We start from the raw sequence: 18,586 nt of genomic DNA, 5'->3' as shown, positions 1-18,586 counted from the left end.
ACATCTCTAAGAATTATTCGCATAGGTGCGCACACCACATGCACCCTTTGTTGAGATGATAATTCACATTTGGTTCCTGCTGCCTGCTCTGGTGGCAGTTTGAATGTGAAACCTGTAATGGAGGGGGACAGAGCCGCAGTGACCTGAAATCAGCTTTAATATGTCTTTGGCCTTTTCCAGGTGACATCATAACTGGGAACAACGGTGGAGATGGACACTTTGCCCGGACTGACCTCACAGGTGAGTGCTTCTGAAATGGTGGCGGATTACCGAATAGCACGTGCTGTCACTCAAAGCTAAATCAGACTTTTTTTTCCAGTTTTCTGCCTCCCACTTTTTTATTACTTCCCTTATCTTCCTCTCTTATACATTTCAAGCTCCCTTTGTGTAGCAGTAGCTGTATGTGCACAGGTGCCTACAGAAATAGTGCATTTATGGACTGTGTGTGTGTGTGTGTGTGTTTGTGTGTGTGTGTAGTAGGGGAAAAAGAGGACACGAGGAATGGACTCGCCCGCGGCCTGTACATCCCCTGTCCTGATCACTACAAAAACTACTGCGTCCACGGAGAGTGTCAGTTCCCCAGCATTCTGGCGCAGCCTTCCTGCAGGTACACACACACAGACACACACAGAAATGTACACACAACTGAGAGATTGTGAAGAGAATGAAAATAGAAAATGATACTGATATTGCATTTTCATATTACAAAAGGAGAGGCAACACTAGAGGAGCTGAGGTCATCATACACTGGTCACTTTGGCCTATCAGAACATCCCACTCTGAAAAAACACATTGTTATTTCAAGGCTACAGCACCTGTTCTATTTTGGATTCACAAGGTTGTGTGTTATTATCTATCACAAATCTAACCAACGTTAAATCCATCACTGTACTCATGTTTGTGTTGTGTTGTGATGATAAAGCATGACCAACTTTAGATCAGTCACTGTAGGCCTCTCAGTTGCTCACACAGGAGGTGTCGCCTGCACAACTCACTGCTTCGCATGGATGACTCATACAGAGTCATTCTGGCAGCCGAGGATAAATCAGCCACTAACATGCAGTCAAATTTGATTGTATTCTAAAACTTTTATACTGTTATAAAGTTAAAAGATCAAAACATAATCTCTATTTTGCATACTTAATGTGTAATTGTGTGTGTGTGTGTGTGTAATTGGCTCGTGAGTTTTTAAATGTGATTTTTTTTTAATTACATTTAAGCACCAACAGTGCGACATCTACTTCCATTATACTAAGAGGAAGGTGGAAATAACACTAAAGGCCACAAGTAAAATATGGATGATTAATCTGTGGTGAAATGTCCCTTTAATGATGTTGTTTCTCTTTTGGCTGTTGTGCGCCCCTACATGAAGCAGCAGGACTGGTTCTGTTTTGCCTTGATCCTCTCTCTCATCATATCTGCAGACACTAAAAGAAAGCGTGCAATGTAAGATGGCTAATCAGCTGTAAAATTTGGTAATTGGGAGCCCAGTGTTGGAGCTCATTTGTTTTTTAATCAGCCTTGTTTATCTTGAATGAATATAAGCCAGTGTGGTGAGTGTGTTTGAGATCCCTCCTGCAGTAGCGCTAGGCCGGGCTGTTGACCAGTCAAATACGCGGCACTGCTTCAGATTAATACCACGTTGGATTTCTCACTGCTTAATGAGGATGCTGGTGTTTCCTTCCCCCACGCATTGATGATCCCGGGCCTTATTTTTACAGTGTGCAAGGTGTTATAGGTCTGCAGACTGTGTGGGTATCGCCAATTAGATGTACCATGTGCAGCGAGCATGAAGTGAAAAAAGGTGCCGGGTTATGTGTAATATCCTTATCAGAGGGTGTGGTGACAGTAATAATGAAAGCAGTCCCAGCTCTGGAACAGCTGTGCCATTCACACAGCGACAGCTCAACAAACAAGAAAGACACCAAGAGCTGGTATTGTTGTGTGGATGGTGCAGAGCAGCACGAATCTGCAGATGGTGTGGCTTTTATTGGTTTTAGTGAATTTGTACGATGATGATAGAAACTCGTAAAAAAACTACGCCGGCGTCAATTATCAATTATATGATGCTATTGCAGGTTAAATTCTGCCATAAATGGTTGCATCGTATCGTAAAAAAATTGTTAAAAATTAAACACAACACGGTTTGTTCCAGGACCCAGCAGGGGTCTAATGAACTGCAGCAGCTGCGGATCACAGATACATACCTCCATCATCCAGCAGAGTTCACCACAGCAGAGAGAATTAGAGCTAGTTTGCTGCATTTGTTGTGTTGTTAAAGCTACATTTTTATAGCGCTGACCTTGGTTATCCGTTCAAAGATACAGGAGAGGGGTTCGGGTCAGCTGATTGTTTGAATCAACAAGCACACAGAAGGAAATACCCACTAACATCTGGCTTTCGTATTCAGTCCATTCACTCTCATGACAAATGATTCCGCGCCTCACAGAGGACGGAGTAATACACACAAGGCTTCACAACATCTCTGAAAATGAGACTCCTTTAAATTATAGATCTATAGAGCTGTTTATGTGGAAACACCTAACAAGACTAAACTCTGTTTACAATTATTGCCTTCTGTTTAATATAGGCCTGTTATGAGTCTCTGCTCTGTGTAAAAGGCACGGAGGTGGAACGGAGGGGTTATTTGTTGTGCTTCTGAGCCGACATCAGCGTCAAAATGGCCGCTCCGTGAAAGACAACAGACTCAGAAAAGCACACCTGTGACTGCACCATGCTGGCAGGTTCTTTCAAAGCTGCGTTGTTTTGATGTTATTACTATAACTATCGGAATGCTATGTAGCAAAAAAAGAAGCAACAGGACTCAGACGACTGATGTTTGAGCAGAGGTGGAACGTAGAGCCGCTCTACCTTGAATGTCTGTGTGAAACAGGCCTTAGAGATACATTTCTTTATCTGATTGAACATGAGAAAACATGAATAGATTTCAGAGCCCAGAGGTTACCCAGTCATTAGGTCTACTCAAGATGCTGACGGCCGCAGCCTCTGAGCTTCAATCCGCTCCTCAGAGAACCTACTAGGCATGACTTTGGGTGGTTCCTCTATCTTTATTTTTACAGTCTATGTGGTGTAGACATGGCTTCAAATATCCACCTCAGCCCTGATTTCTATCCTTAATCATTAAAAAAGTCTTTAAAGTAACATCGCCAGCTTCAACGCTGCTTACCACTGTTCCTATTGTTTACACATTGTTAACCCAGATTCTATTAGCACATGCTTCTAGCGGCATTTTCACAACAAAGGAGAAGACACAGGGGAAAAAAGGATACAAACAACACATTAGCCATATCACAGAAAAATCCAATCTGACCTTATTTGTGTGGACCTCATAACTGCAGAGATACATTAAAGGCAGCACAGCACGATACACATACAGTATGCGAACATAGGCAGCAGACACGCATTTGCATAAAAGCACATAATGACATCACGCCCACACACAAACACACACACTCACTGATTGTACATGTGTGCTGCTCAGGTCTGCCATCTTTTACTGCCTGATAGTGTATCAGCCAGGGGGTCTTGGTGTCTCTCGCTCCCTCTATCTCTCCCCTTTCTCTCTAACCTCGATCGTCCCAGCTCGCCCAGCCAGACGTTCTTCTTGCATACAGAGCAGGGCTTATCAGACATGAGGGAGTGAGAAGGGTCTCTGCTGCCCCCTGCTGGTCGTAGAAATCCCAGGGACTCTCTTTAATGAGAAGGGAAGCGCAGTGGTCTCTGTGGGAGCGGTGTATGTCTCTCTTCATATGTGTGTGTGTGTGCTGTGCTGGAAAAAAGCACCCACACAGAACAAGGTTGCAGTGTTCATCTCACACTCTGTCAGGTCGTAGGGATAGGGAACGTGAAGGAGACTGTTAGTGTGTGTTTGTGCCAAACAGGGATGTGCAGGTGTTGGTCGGTAACAACCTCCCCAGAGAGAAGAAAAGCAGGTAAAGAAGAGATGGAGAGAGAGAGAGAGAGAGAGAGAGAGAGAGATTAAAAGGGGGACCATTTTAGCTTGTCTCTGAGGACAAAGATCATCTCCATTAGTCTCTCTTTCGGTGTGTCTGTGTGTCTGTGTGTGAGCTTTATCAGACTTTGTCCAAACTAAAGCTAGCCAAATCTTTAATATCAAGCTGGGAGGAGGGTTCATCATGATGATAAAGACAAATTTATCATCGATAGCCTCTGTTGAATCGACTGTCTGTTAATTCCAATTTCCGTTCTAAAGTCTGTTTCCAAGCGTTAGATTAATTCTTGACTGGAGGTGTTAACGACGGTCCCTTCACAGCTGCCTACAGCACCGATTTTGATTTATAACCCAGTGTTGGATTTCACCCACAGATAGCACCGCTGCAACACAAGACGGATGTATCGGGCATTATCGGGCTGCATCATGCTTTAATTATAGTCCCTGCTGTAACATCCCTTTATTTCCTTATTGTCATCATTATTAACAATCTGGAGGAGAGGCTTAAAGGAGAAAACACAAGCTGACCAATCACAGTTCTAGCAGAGTCCTTGAGCAGCTTCCACTGTAAACATTCCATGGTGTCTCGATTCAGGGCCTGCGTCCTTTGAAGGATGGGGTCATTCCTGAATGACATGCCCCACTATTTGTGGAGTCTGCTGTATTCTGTTGTAGAGCATCCAACCATCACAAGTGCACAATCAATGTTGGGATTATGCTGGATTACAAATGATGCCACCTTTTGCATCTTTTGCTAACAGGTACAAGAGGAATGCATTTGTTATGTGCCTGTGAAGGAGGCTTTGAAATACAAATAGCTCAGGTTGTTAAATATTATGCATATGATTGATGCATTTTGCATTTTCAGACACATTCGGAGTTGTTACAGACAATAAATTATACTTTAGTACACAATATAAACTGACAAACATCATATGAACAGTTCATGATACAAAGTGAATCTAAATATATATATATATATTAACACTAAAGCAGAACCTATCAATAGAGACCAGAATCATTGTTTGTACCAGGCTGTAAACATGTTTATTTCTGCTGTGAGCCATTTTAACATGGGTTTATAGGGGTTTACCTTTTGGAACCACACCCCAGTGGCTGTGGCGTGAACTGCACGTTTTAACACTTCCTGCATTGATTTCAAGTCTGAGCCCCAGAGGTTGCTGCTTGATCAAAACATGATTTGTCTTGGTTAAGGTCCAGATGAAGCGGCAGGACTTTGTCTCTTTGTTGTGGCCACAAGCCCAGAATAAAGAGGAAATTATGCATTTCTAACTGCTTGGTGTGAGTGCCCTCTCACACTCTCTCTCATTCATTTCCCACTGCAAGCCCCATCAGTCATGTTCATCTCAACAGTCACAGCAAAGAAACGCACAGTCACCACACTGTCACAGAACTGCAGTGCTGCACCACAGCGTCTTTATCAAACAGGTCCTGACGTTTCAATTAGAAACGCAACAATAATGAACCTGTCCCTCAGCACAGGGGAATGACTCACTTTCCCTCTTTCTCTCTTTCTCTCTTTCTCTGTCTCTTTCTTCCCACTGTGTGTGTGTGTGTGATCACAGTTGTCACTCGGGTTTTAGGGGTCCCCAGTGTGACATCAAAGAGTACAACGTGCTCTACGTGGTGCCAGGTTCTGGCAAACTGCACTATGTCCTCATTGCCTCTATCATTGGAGCACTCCAGGTGGTCATCATCTGTGTGGTGGTGCTCTGCATTACCAGGTGAGTCATGCCCTAACAGACACACACACACACACGCACACACACCATCACAGCGTACTAATGAGCCTGGGAGCAATCCTTTCCATGTTGTGTGTATTTGGGGCGTCACAGGCCCCTGCGTCTGGAGGAACCAGCTGAAAGGTCACCTAGCCTTTCACCACAGAGGAAGTTCTGTCACTTTCCCTGAGGACACACACACACACACACACATCTGAAGTACAAGCACAGGTACACAGAGATATATGTGTAGGCAAGCATGCACGATTGTGTTTTAACAGGCGTTTTGCATTCACAGTAAAACACCACATACACACACAAACTCATGCAGACACTTATATAGCCTGCAGCTTGTCTGCCTCTGGCTGACCTAGGCAATTTATGACATTTAATAAAAGATTTTAAAAGAGTTTTGGCCGAGACAAAACTGCTCCTCTGAGCAAAAGAGGGGAGGAAGACAGAGGGGGAGGGACAAAATGAGAGAGCCGGCAGTTGTAAAAGGGGCAGGGTGAGAGGGTAAGCAGCCAAGATAAAGAAGCACACACTGAATTTATAACGCAGAGTGCAGCTACTGTAGCATCTAGTGTGTCCTGCGGCAGAGATATCATTTAACACAAAAACGGATAAAAAAAGACTCTCTCAAAGCTCTCACTTGTTATAGTGGAGTCAAGTGAACGAACTAATGAACGAACTGTGAGTCGATGTTGTTTTGTGTGATTTCTTATTATGAAGATTTGCAAGGACACACAGGTGGAGTGGAAAAGGTCATCTCTGTTCTTTTCCTCATGCTGGTGCTGATGCAACATACATGTTACCAGCAACTTATCTTATCTTAGAAGACAGTTAAAAGGACTACACATGTAATCAACGTCCATGTTTTCATTATATTGATCTTTCGTAGCTACTTTAAATGGTATTTAGGGACTTAAAGGTAGGGTAGGAGATTTTGAAAACTCAGTGAGAGTTTTGAAAGTAAACACACGCCGCGATCTCTCGGAGCTCACCCTGAAGCCACGCCTCCCAACCAGTCTGTGACTTCGGCCGTTGTGCACGTACCTCTCTGGTGCACGCAGAGCAGGAAGAGTGACAACCAGCCAATACTCTGCGCAGGGGCACCTCGTTGCTGTGGAGCATTTTATAGCTTCCACAGATGATTCATATTCTTCGTTTTAAATAGAAACTGCCGAACTAATCGGTTGCTATCAGATTGTAGAAGAGAAGAGAAGTTACACTTATTTAACAAAAAGTCCATCAGAATGAAATCGTCTACCCTACCTTTAACTATAACTACTATACTATAACGAAAAGGTGAAGTCTCACCCTGCACTCAGGGAATTACAAAGATCTGAAGTGCTAATAAATGTGTGTCGCTTGCTAAAACACTGAATTTAATTGTGTCAAATAATTCGTTTAGCACCACCAGCTAATGTTAGGAGGATACTGTAGTTAGGCTAAGGCACCTACAATCATGTAAGATTACTGCACCACTTTCTGACTTAATCACAAGCTGCAACATGTTTTAGCATAAATATATAGATTACACTAAAAGGAACACCTGGGATTTTGATTCAATGTGACAAAATGAAAAAGAAAAAACGTTTCTCTACTGACCACTTGAGGGTGACCTCCATGTTACCATGTTTATTTCCCAGCTGGAATACGATTACACTTACTAACTCGCCCTGTCTCCTCTTCATCTCTTTACAGGAAGTGCCCACGGACCAACAGGATCAACCGGCAGAAGCAGAACAATGTCCACTTCAGTTCAGAGAATACCATGCGCGCCTCCACTAGACTTATCTGAGCCCAGACACACCAGACAGTGTGTCCCCCTCCATGTTAACGGGGAGCGCTGTGGCGTTAGATGTTTCCCCCCCTCTAGTCGGCCGACCCTGAAAATTAGCATTTGCTTCCCCTCACTCCTCTGCCCTCTCCCTCAGTATGAACTTAAAGAACACCCACTGGAGGACGGTGGCATAACAGGGACAGAGCTGGCGCACACATGTCAATAACAAGACTCACACGTCGGGGTTATGTCGTCATCAGTCGCCACCGCCGCCAAACCCCCCCACCAGTCGCTGATGTTTCTCTTTGCACCTTTTTTCTGAAGGTTTTTTCCGAAAAAAACTGATCCATGAGGTCTTTAGGGGGGGGGGTTAAGGATACTGAATGTGTGTATGTATGTGTGTGTGTGCGTGTGTGTATGAATGTGTCTTAGACGTGCGTGCTTTGGTAGAGGCGGGCTAGCCGGTGTCTGTTGTTTGTAGATGAGGGGTTCAAACAAAATCGGGGTAGTGCAAAGCAGGGTCATGGGCTTTAAAGTGAGGTGTGTGTTCGGTCCGGGAGGGACGGGGGGGGGGGCGGGTGGGAGGGAGGGTTCTGGGGCTACACGTGATGCCTTGCACCTTGTGTTATAGGAGACCTTTGACAGAGGGCACAATGTTATTATAGAGCTCTCTGTTCGGTTGTGACGATGACGTCAGCTACTGTATCTTGGGTCCTATTTCCGATAGTTATTACTACGTTGTCTTGATGGGGTCATTTTTCTGTATATGTAAATAAATAATTTATATCACGAAGTGTAACATGCTGTGTCGGCCTTTGTTTGTGGGGAATGTGTGCTAATATGTGTGGTAATATTTTGTATTGACCAACTTTTTTGTCAGCACAATGTTGAAGTATCATTTTGTGACTTATCATTTTGTTCTACAAAAGGTATGTTTTCCCCCCATCAAAGCACCATTCAGGTGACTCTCGGGTGGATTTGATTGGCATCGTAACTAGTTGAAAGTGGCACGTCAGATTATTATACTAAACAAAGAGAAGCCCTCTCAGGATCAAGTCACACCTCGATTCAAGGTCTCCAAGGGAACGCTGAGCTCTTTAACACTTGGATCAGGAGGATCAAACATGGCCACCATCAGAAGATCAATGCATGAAGCTCTGTTCAAAGACTTACTTCATTGGGGTTTGGGAATTCAATCAAATAAGATCCCGTCAGACGAAGACTGTGTAGTGAAAGTCTCCAGACCACCGCTCAAAGGAGGAAACAAACATTTAAGGTAGGAAAAGACACATCAGCGTACTGTTGTATAGTGAAAGATGCTGCTTGGAATGTTAAAACCTCTAAAAGTCTTTGAAGGAGAGGCAGCACTCAGACCGTTAGACCACTGTCTGGTTTGCCTCTTTGTGGACAAAGATTAGTGCTGCAACATGATCAAACACACCTTAAACCTCTGAATGCCAAAGAATACTGACTGTCACAGATTTAAGTCTACAGTCACATGACCCCCCAACCACTTGGAACATCCGATAAAGTAAACTAATCTTATACAATAGCTATTTAAATGTTCACACCAAAAATGGATGTGGATTAAAGGTGGGGTTTGCTTTTTTTCTGAGACATTCTTTCACTTACCAAATGTTCGCTTTACACAACTATAGCAAACAATTAACTAAATGCTTTCATGTTAAAAGTTAAAGTATTATCATCTGTAGTAGTAATAGTATCATCTGTGAAGGCAAAAAATAGCTAAAAAAGCTAAAAACATCATCCAGTCATTGTGAGAGGACCCAATTGGCTCATTGGCTTGTCTATCAAACTCTCTTCCTGCTCTGGGTGCACCAGAGAAGTACGTGCACACACTGAGGTCATAATTCAGCTGGACGGTGGATGCACATTTGTTTCACTACAGGTTAACTTTCTTAAAGATGTTTTGCTGCTCCTCCGAGCAGCTACACCTGTTCTGTTTGGTGCTCTAAAACTCTCCGTGACAACTCTGTGTGTCAGTTTTCTCTACACCTCGACATTGAGGCTTCTGTCCTCTTCAGTGTGAACCGTGTAGTCCAATGAGGCCAGATTATTGTCCCCGATGTCCTCTTGTGTAAACTTGATGTTTCTGTCCACGGTGTTGATGTGTGCTGTGAACCGTTCCACTTCATAGGTCTTCATTTTAACCCAGGTGTCATCCACATCTCTGAACCAGTGAGTGGGAGCAGTTCCAGGAGAGGAAATCAGGGCTCTTCTCTCCACTTCTTCCATGTAGAAGTTGGCCAGGGTGGGGCTGGTTCTGTCCATGAGTGCACTGTCTTGTTAGAGGCATCTCAATACAATCTCTGCAGCTTAATTGTGAGGATGCAGGTGAACAAAGAGGTGACATCAAACAAAAACATGGTGTCATTTGGGTCCACCAGCGGTGCCAACATGTGTTGTCGCTGTTGTTGCTAGCTGCACCCATACATCTGACCTGATGAGCCGCACCATGTCACCTGGGGTGTATCCCAGCTAGGTGTAGGACCCCTTCCTGTAATAAATACAAGCCCATGTGGAGTGGGCTTGTCGGCGTGGAAATGCACCAGTCATGAGGTTGTCCAACACATTATCATTCTACATCTGTGGGCATATAGGCCTACCTACGCTTTCCACAGACATACCAGGTGGGTGCACGGACTGCAGGAGGATCTGGTGGAGGGCATCAGCTCCAGCAGCTGATGAGACGTCTGCTCCTGGCCCAGGCTTTTAAAATCTGGCATGTAAAGCCGTATGTAAATCAGGGAGCGCAGCAAGCTAGATAGAGTCAAGGTCAAATTTAAATATAAAACAAGTATACAAATTGAAGCATCTGAGTTTTCTATTCTGATTTTTTGTTTTGTTTTGTTTGCAATTCTCGCCCAGATAGTTGCAAGAAGGCTGCCACACGAGCATCATCCACAAGATGGAACTTCAGCAGCAAAGTTGTAAACACAGTCTCTGAAAACCTGTATGACCTCATAGAGTGATTTGAATCTATCATGGCATCCAGCTGTTTTGGGAGTCTCACAGTGAGGGAGGCATCTGGCTCTCTGAGGATGCTGCAGGATGATGACTTTTAAGTTTTTTCCTGCAGCATTTCAGCACGTCATGCCCAATGTGGACCATCATGTACCAGCAGCAGCTGCAGCAAGAAGGACTTGACACCACCTGTGTGCAGTCCATACAATAAGGTTAGTTAAATAATGCTGTTCATACCTGCTCCATATAGAACCTTGTACTATGCATTTACATGATGGTAGCCTATATGATAATACAAGATAATTGTTTATAGAGTATTTTCCCAGCTAAGAAATAATAACAGTCCTGCTGTAAAAACCGTTTAGAGAGGTGCTGGGTCAATGTTAAAATCTATAACATGCACACACAACATAAACTTTATTTATATTTAACAGGTCTGTGATACGATCCGGGCCCACGTCAAAGAGAGGTTCACCTTTACTTTACTGCTTTATGTCTCCTTATGACCACTCCCATGACAACAGCTGAAGGCAAGAGGTGAGACATTCCTCAGATACACAACAATCGATCCTGGCTGTGCTCTCCTTGGAGAAAGAGTTAGTCAATGCATGATTTCAATGAGAGGGTAATGGATTACTCCACTGCTGTGAAAGAGAGATGTCAAATTAAAAAACAAAGACAAAAATTTAGTACATATACATGCTTTTGTTGTTTGCTGTTTGTTGTTTGCTTGAACATCACCAAGTTGTATGATTTTGCCAACTCAAAGTTGTGTTTTATGATTTGAGAGAAGAGGCTTTGAAGGTAACACAATAGAAATGAAAAAAATGAAAGTTATGAAACTGCTTGTGAATGAAAAACATCAATGAGAGGTGGTGTTGTCCGCCACAAGATGGCACTGTAGCCAACAAAACCTCGTAGTCACACACGCACACATACTGCATCTTCATTGCGTGTTTCACACGGTAAGCGGAAACAGATCACGGGGAAACTTTCAAATAAATACAAAACAAGAACACCGCCGGTGGAATTGATGACATTGCTCTTTGTCAACAGTGATGGCATGCAGTTGTCGTGGCCGAGTGGTTAAGGCGATGGACTAGAAATCCATTGGGGTCTCCCCGCGCAGGTTCGAATCCTGCCGACAACGATCTTTTTTTTATACATATTATGAATCAAGGTCTACAACTGTACACCAATGTAACTTAATTGTAGATTTAATGTCAAGTCTTATTTCTGCCAGCTATCAAAGGTAGGAGCTCTTAAGAGTGAGCCTCTAAGTCTTCCTGTTTACACAGAGGACAACATTATTGTATACTGAAGGAGCCTGTGGTTTGTTTGAAGGTCTGCTGTGCTTTTTAGCTGCATGTAACATGAACACAGTAGTGCTGCATTATATATAGGATTAGTAAAAATCATAAAAAAACAATAATCTATAAAAGAAGAGTATAAACAGTAAATCAGTGTGCTGCAATTAAAAAATGTTTGTTTTAGTCCAGGTAGATACCTGTTACCTGTTACTGCCATGTAACATTATGACCCCATTACAGTATAGCCTCACTCAAACAGAGAGCTTTAACAGACATTTATGAAAATGAGTGAACATTTTTATTCTTAGGCAAGCTGTCTATTCAGCTCAAGATTTCATTCAGCATCAGGTGTAAGATCCTTAAAGTGAGTTTATGATGGGAAAAACTACAAGACAATCCTCATAAAAGACACATTCATAAATAGCTTTGCTGTGGTTCACTTCTGGGTCATTCTGCCAGACTTAGAACTGTTCCCAGCCTTTTAAATGGACCTGTAGGCAAACACCACAACGCTGAATATTCAGGAAATAATGCATTCAGACAGACAGTAATTACTGTCCACAGAAATGCAAATGTTTATGCAAAATTAATGCATTAGGACATAAATAAAATAGCCAGTGTAGATTGCATATTCTCCTCCCTTTTACCCCACCTGACACCACAGCCTTCTACTTGACCTCAATTAGAGAGAACCTGAGGGGACTGACATGTTGTCCCACAGCGCATGTATCACCTTCATCTCCCTCCCGCAAATGAAAACATAAAAGTCAGAGTCCCCTGCAGTTTCAGCCACTGGGCACACCTCTATCTGTATATTCATGTGTGTGTCTGCACAGCACCCAGCAGACCCAGTCAGGGTAATCCTGTCAGTTTCCTGTCTTCTCCTGCTGGTTTCAGCTCAAATCCAACAGCCTCCAAGCCAGGGAGGAGCAGGAAGGAAATTTCTGTGAATGTCTGAGTATCTGCTCTCATCTAAGACCCAAGAATGTGGTGAATCCTATCACCGATAACAACAAGGTCACCCGACAGCTATTATTTATATTTTTACTTACACCAAGAAAATTTGGTTTATTTGTGATTCAGAGGCAACATCGTGCTTCGTCAACTAAGATTGAAATCCCTCTTCTGTTTCAAGAAAAAAGAGAATTCAGATGAATAGAGTGTTTTTTAGTTTCCCATCTGTGGGTGCACCATATGCAGCTATTACTGGGATTTGTATGATTATGTTCAAACAAGTCAAGTGCAGCTTGAATGAGCAGCATCCTGAAATGTATTGCACCCTGACTTGAAATGATTCACTGGAATGGCAGGATACATCAGGAAAAACTATGCAAGTTGTCAGTTAGTATGACTCACCAGAAGTAGATATTTGGAAGAAGTCCATGTGAGTGCTGTCATTTAAAAAAAACCCTGCATGTTGCAGAAAACGACTTCAGAACTTCAGTTAGCAAGCTAGCTAACCTAACGTATCATTTTTCGACATAGCCATCATAAGTTACATTCTATTGACTCTAGCAGACGCATTTGCCATCTCACTTGACCTATGGATGGATGAATGATAGAAGTCATGTTTATACATGTTGACCTCTATCATCCATCCATACATCCATTTTCTTGATCTTCTTTGTGCTGTAGTAGGCGGGTCACAGTTGGGGGCTGTCCATAGACCAGAGACAGGGTACACCATGGACAGGGTGACAAGATGATTGACTAAATCACCTTTTAGTTAAAACCATGTGGTATTTTCAAACTGTAACAAAAACAGCAGCAGAACAAAGAACAATTACAATATATGAAGAACAGCTAAAAAAATGAAGTCACCCATGACAAAGTAAGGTTAACTACCATATCAAGTGATTTATTACATCACCTCATGAGTCAGGTAGACCGATCCTTAAGTTCCTGCAGTTTGTAGACTCGGGATAGGTGCAATTGTTCCAGCAGTGGAAAAAACCTTTTTACTGCTTTTTACAATTTCTTAAAGCCCCCCTCCTTACCCCCTTCTTCTTCTTTTTCTTTCTTTCTTTCTTTCTAGTCCTTGTTTTATTTCCTCCTTCACGCTGCAGTATTATAACCACAGAAGAGGAACATGTGCGGCTTCAAATTTAATATGAGAGCTGGCAAAGACCAAAGGCCAACAAAAAAATACACAAAAAATGAAACAATATAGACACATTCCCAACCAAAGACCCTGTGAGCCTAACAGCTAAGACACTCAGCATTGGAATCTGACACTTATCTCAGACATGCATAGCTCTCATCCTGCTCCTTTAACTCCGAACGTGCAGGCCTGTTTTACAGAGCATTCACCGCTAAATAATCAAATGTCCCTTCAGAAATGACTGCTGGTGTAGAGAGAGAAGCACCAACAATGAGTTATATAACAGTGAAATTAAAGCATTTTGCTGCGATTGCACATGGCTGTCTTTCAGGAATCGTCACGTCGGGAACCATCACGCTGAATGACTGGCCAAGAGAGCCCTTACATCGATTTTACAATCAACAAACTGCACCTCAACTCCTTTCACAGGGAAGAATTGGTCCATTGGTTTGAAAATTGATGGTGTTGTACACATGAAAACACCCCCACCAAACAAACAAGAACATGCACACATACACACAAAAGGCACTTCTCCCATTTTGAGTGCATCTGTGTGTAAAGCTCAACACCATTAGCTCCAGAATTGATAGCATCACTGAAATCACACACCACAGAAAACACACACACACTCTCCTCTAGTAACCTACAAGGCCACCTTTAAGTGAGCGTGTGTCTAACACATGCTGGTCTGTAGAAAAAAGGGTCATTTAAAGATCCATCGCCATCTGTTTTGGTCTCAGCATGTCATTTTCCCCTCTGCGGGGGCCTTTGATTTAGGGACAAAAGGGTACTATTGCTTCCTTTTCTTCCCACTGTGAAACCAGACATCCAGTCTGAGCTGGTTATACAAATCAAAACACTGCCAAGCATCCGTCATATCATCGTAGGTACAACCACCTGCGTGGTGCGAATATTAGTGGTCCCATTTAAAAGTTGATCAACAAAAATATGCCTGTTGTGTCATGTATCACTTCATGAAGGTGAAGTAATTATGAAGAATCAGGGAGCAGGTGGATGAATAGCTGTACTCATAATCATGTTTTCTGGGCGTATTATCAACTCAAGCAGGCATCCAAGGAAGCGGCTATGAATTGATCCAATACCTGATTTGAGAATTCAAAGCGCTGCCGCTTTCAAGATAAAACTCAGTGGTCTTTGAAAGCTCTCACTGCTGCCACAGATTATGTGAATGTGGGCACATGCAGTTTTTTAATGCTTTTTGCTAAAGTCTTTCATTATAGGCAAGTAGAGCTCACTTTTAGAGCATGCCCCCAGAGGCACTATGGGAAACTTCTGTTTTTAAAACTTAAACACTGTTCACACTGGGGAAATCAATCCGGCTAGAACAGGATTCGGGCCGTATCTGGATATATCCGGAAAGTTTTTTTCTGAGTCTGAACAACACAAATCTGGATATATCCAGATAGATCTCGATCCACCTCTCAGACGTCTAGCGGGATCTAGCCGGGTACATCAGGCTCAGGTCTGAACGTAAATGCAAATCCTGCTAGCGACATGATACTTCCGATTCACAGGGACAGTGTCCGGGTCACGTACAAAAGCCGCCATAAGCCGCCATAAGACATAGCCTAATGGCTATGGTCGTGTTTCAGTTCAGTGCCAATTGTACCCTGTAAGAGAGGTTTTTTTAGCCCCTATTAGTTTGTTATTTTGGTATTTGGGCTTGCTAATTCTACTTTGCAGAAGTTTATTATAAGCAAAAACCTTGAGGGTTAGCATTTAGCACAGGAGTCACAGTAATCTTTAGCAGTGTTTAAAGACCAGAAACAGCAAATAGAAGCTTGAATAATAGATTTATTCTTGCTGGTTGAACACATTTCTGACCTAATGTTTTGTTTTGTGCTCGATCTTGTTGCCAAATATCCTTGAAATCAATGAATTCCACTTAAGGTGTGAGCAAGTATGCTCCACACTTAAGTACTTGTAACAACAGCTACATGAAAGAATCTGTAAGTAAAAGTGCACACACCAATTTTCCACATGAGCATTTCCTCCTTGGCGTTACAGCCTAATGTCTCCGTCGTCTGTGTGAGAAACCATCATTAAAGTCCCCATGAAGTCTGCCTTAAGGTGTTTCAGTTGCATTCTTGTATCCACATCAAGCGCCCACTTACACAGAAATGTGGCCTGGAAACACCATGGAGGAGGGTGCCAAACATGTCAATATCTATCCAAGCTGACAGATGGATGCATTTAACAAGGACAAGAACAAATAAATGGAATATACACAGAGTGTGGGTGATTTTAGAAACACATGCAGTTAAACAGGTTGGGCTACCTTTGGAATAAAAAGGATAAATGGCCTAGTTTTGTGCAAAGGGCTTCATTATAATCCCTGTATGTTTCATATTTAAATAAACTTGCTTATCACGCAGTCTTAGTAAATCCACCAGAAACTCTCCCGGCAGCCAACGGTTAGAGCCATGCCACACCCCCCGTCCCTGCTGAAGGTTTTGAAGCATGTCCAGGTCTCAGGATACAAAGCTCATTCAGTTGAAGCAACTTGCAGCAGCATGTTTGATGAAATGATGGAATATAATGATCATTGTCTCTACAGAACTCTCACCCACTGCATGTTGCCAGGGGAAGGTTTCGCCGGAAACTTTATGAAAAAACTGTAACGGTTGTTTTTTTTTTTTTGTTTTTTTTTTTAAGTTTAGATACAAGTGTCAGACAACTGTGAGAATAATTAGATCATGTACTTGCATTTCTCAGCCTCCAGGGGGCAAGAACATCCATTTCTTCAAGCTGACTTGTAATGTTGTGTGTCCACCGGGCCTTTTAAACACTTCTTTAACAGCTGGTGTCCATGATATAGCTGTTTTTATAGTAAAGGCTAGGGAAGTTTAGAGTAAGAAAGGGGCCCTTAACTAAACAGCAAGCAAAAATGAAGGAAGGACAACATTCCTTGACATAGTGGGAAATATACCAGATCATTGGAAACAGTGAAAGAATACCAAAAAGCATAAGATAAGTTACACAGTGGAGGACAGAGGAAAGGATGGGTGGGGTGGGGGGGCTGCTGGAAAAATGACAGGATGGGAGCGTCGTTCTCTCCACTCTATCCCAAGGGTGAAAGTGGGAAAAGTCAGAGTTCAAGAGCTTGGAACGAGAGGTCACACTTTTATGTTGACAAAAGTGTGTGTCTCTGAGGGGAAGCAGTGACAGAGAGAGGGGTTAGGAACACCGTGGGGTTTTCAGATGGACGAGGAAGGAAATTTGTTTGCGGGGGCGAGTGTGTGTCTAACACTTCCACTCTACTCTGACAGCTTTGAAGCTTATAGAGCAAGTACTCAAGGAGAGGTGTTAGTCTCCGGTGTCAACATGGGACAATATGTCAGGAGCACTTCTGTCTACACACTGGTGGTGAAAAGACAGAGGATGTCGCAGCAGGGAAATGGCAAACCGTGGCTGCCAAGTCCACAGAGGTTGACACTCTGTTTTTTTCTTTTCTTTTTTTTTGGCATTCTGAAAAATACTCAACACTTTTGCAGATGAAAGCACATCCTGCAGCTGATTAGCTTAGCTTAGCAAAAACACCGGAAACAGAGAAACAGCTAATGTAAACAAAACGCTTTAGACCAAAAAATATATAAATAAAAATATTTATAGTACAAAAAGGTTCATTATACCACTATGAATGATGTATATAGTTTTGGATTGGAGTTGGGTTTCCAGAGGTCAGTAGACTAATACCAACAAAAAACATCCTGAACAGAGTGCAGGGGAGTCCAAGGCATTTTAGCATTTCTGCAAATATTATTGAACAAGGCAAGCAGCAAGTCATCACATAAGGCCTGATGTCAGATAAACAGCTACAATTGGTACAATATAGCTTGTATCCAGTGCAAATGGCTGTGAAGTGGAGGGATTCCAGACCCATTTCTGGGGCACGATTTTTTGCTGAGTGAATGGGTATAGCCAGCCAACCTATGGGTTTAGATTAGATTTAACATAGAAAAAAAAGTATATTCTATTCTATTCTATTCTATTCTATTCTATTCTATGTTAAATCTTTTTAGTTTGAAGTTAGGAGAGACATTTTTCTTTTTGATTAGCCTGCATATGGGTATTCTAATGTTCACACTGTGAGACTGAGCAGCTAGTCACAGTTAACCTTCTTTTTATAGTTTTTGATCTAAGCTAAGCTAACTCTCTCCATCTTCTCACTACGGCTTTGTCTTTACAATACAAGAAAAGCGGCCATAGTTTTTACCCTGACTTTCAGCGGTGTCTGGTCATGTGACAAAGTGCATGTCAAATCTCCACAGTTTCCTGGGTGACAGCACGGAGCTGCCTCATATGGACGGCCTTCATCCGACATGACAGACATCATCAGGTAACTTCCTTTTTCTTATCTTCCAACATATACTTAGAGTAAAACAAAAAAAAAGAAAAGAAAGAAAAAACACAATTAGGACCTGTGTGCATTTATTAATGTGGTCCGATCTCTCCCACCATTTTTAACATTATCCCAAGGTGGGGTTTTTCTGTGTGTGCTGCCAGAAGTTGCAGAAAATCTAATGTGGTGCAGAGGTGTGACCGTTCTGTATTGATTACAGATGAGACAAAGGATGACCAAGCTTTTATCATTACCTGGCAAAATCCAATAAAATTCAGGTGGAGGGGTTGAATGCTCTTACGTCTGCAGTGATTACAAAACCTCAT

At 42.6% G+C, this 18,586-nt stretch overlaps 1 protein-coding gene and 1 non-coding gene across 2 annotated transcripts in view; both read left to right on the top strand.

Moving 5' to 3' along the window:
• Positions 1–8,000, top strand: part of tmeff2a (transmembrane protein with EGF-like and two follistatin-like domains 2a) — a 92,898-nt gene extending 84,898 nt beyond the window's left edge. Inside the window, exons 7-10 of the mRNA XM_028393848.1 lie at positions 181–240; positions 478–607; positions 5,560–5,718; positions 7,423–8,000. Coding sequence (XP_028249649.1) covers positions 181–240; positions 478–607; positions 5,560–5,718; positions 7,423–7,519 — 446 coding nt within the window. The 3' untranslated portion in view covers positions 7,520–8,000. The remainder of the gene's footprint in view (positions 1–180; positions 241–477; positions 608–5,559; positions 5,719–7,422) is intronic.
• A 3,554-nt stretch (positions 8,001–11,554) lies between these two features.
• trnas-aga (transfer RNA serine (anticodon AGA)) lies at positions 11,555–11,636 on the top strand. Its single transcript has one exon. It is a non-coding gene; the product is annotated as a tRNA-Ser (tRNA).
• Positions 11,637–18,586: the final 6,950 nt, after the last annotated feature.

Source organism: Parambassis ranga, chromosome 21 (genome assembly GCF_900634625.1).
Source record: "Parambassis ranga chromosome 21, fParRan2.1, whole genome shotgun sequence".
Taxonomy (NCBI): domain Eukaryota; kingdom Metazoa; phylum Chordata; class Actinopteri; family Ambassidae; genus Parambassis; species Parambassis ranga.
The sequence above is the reverse complement of the archived record's forward strand: the minus strand, read 5'-3'. Positions and strand labels throughout refer to the sequence as shown.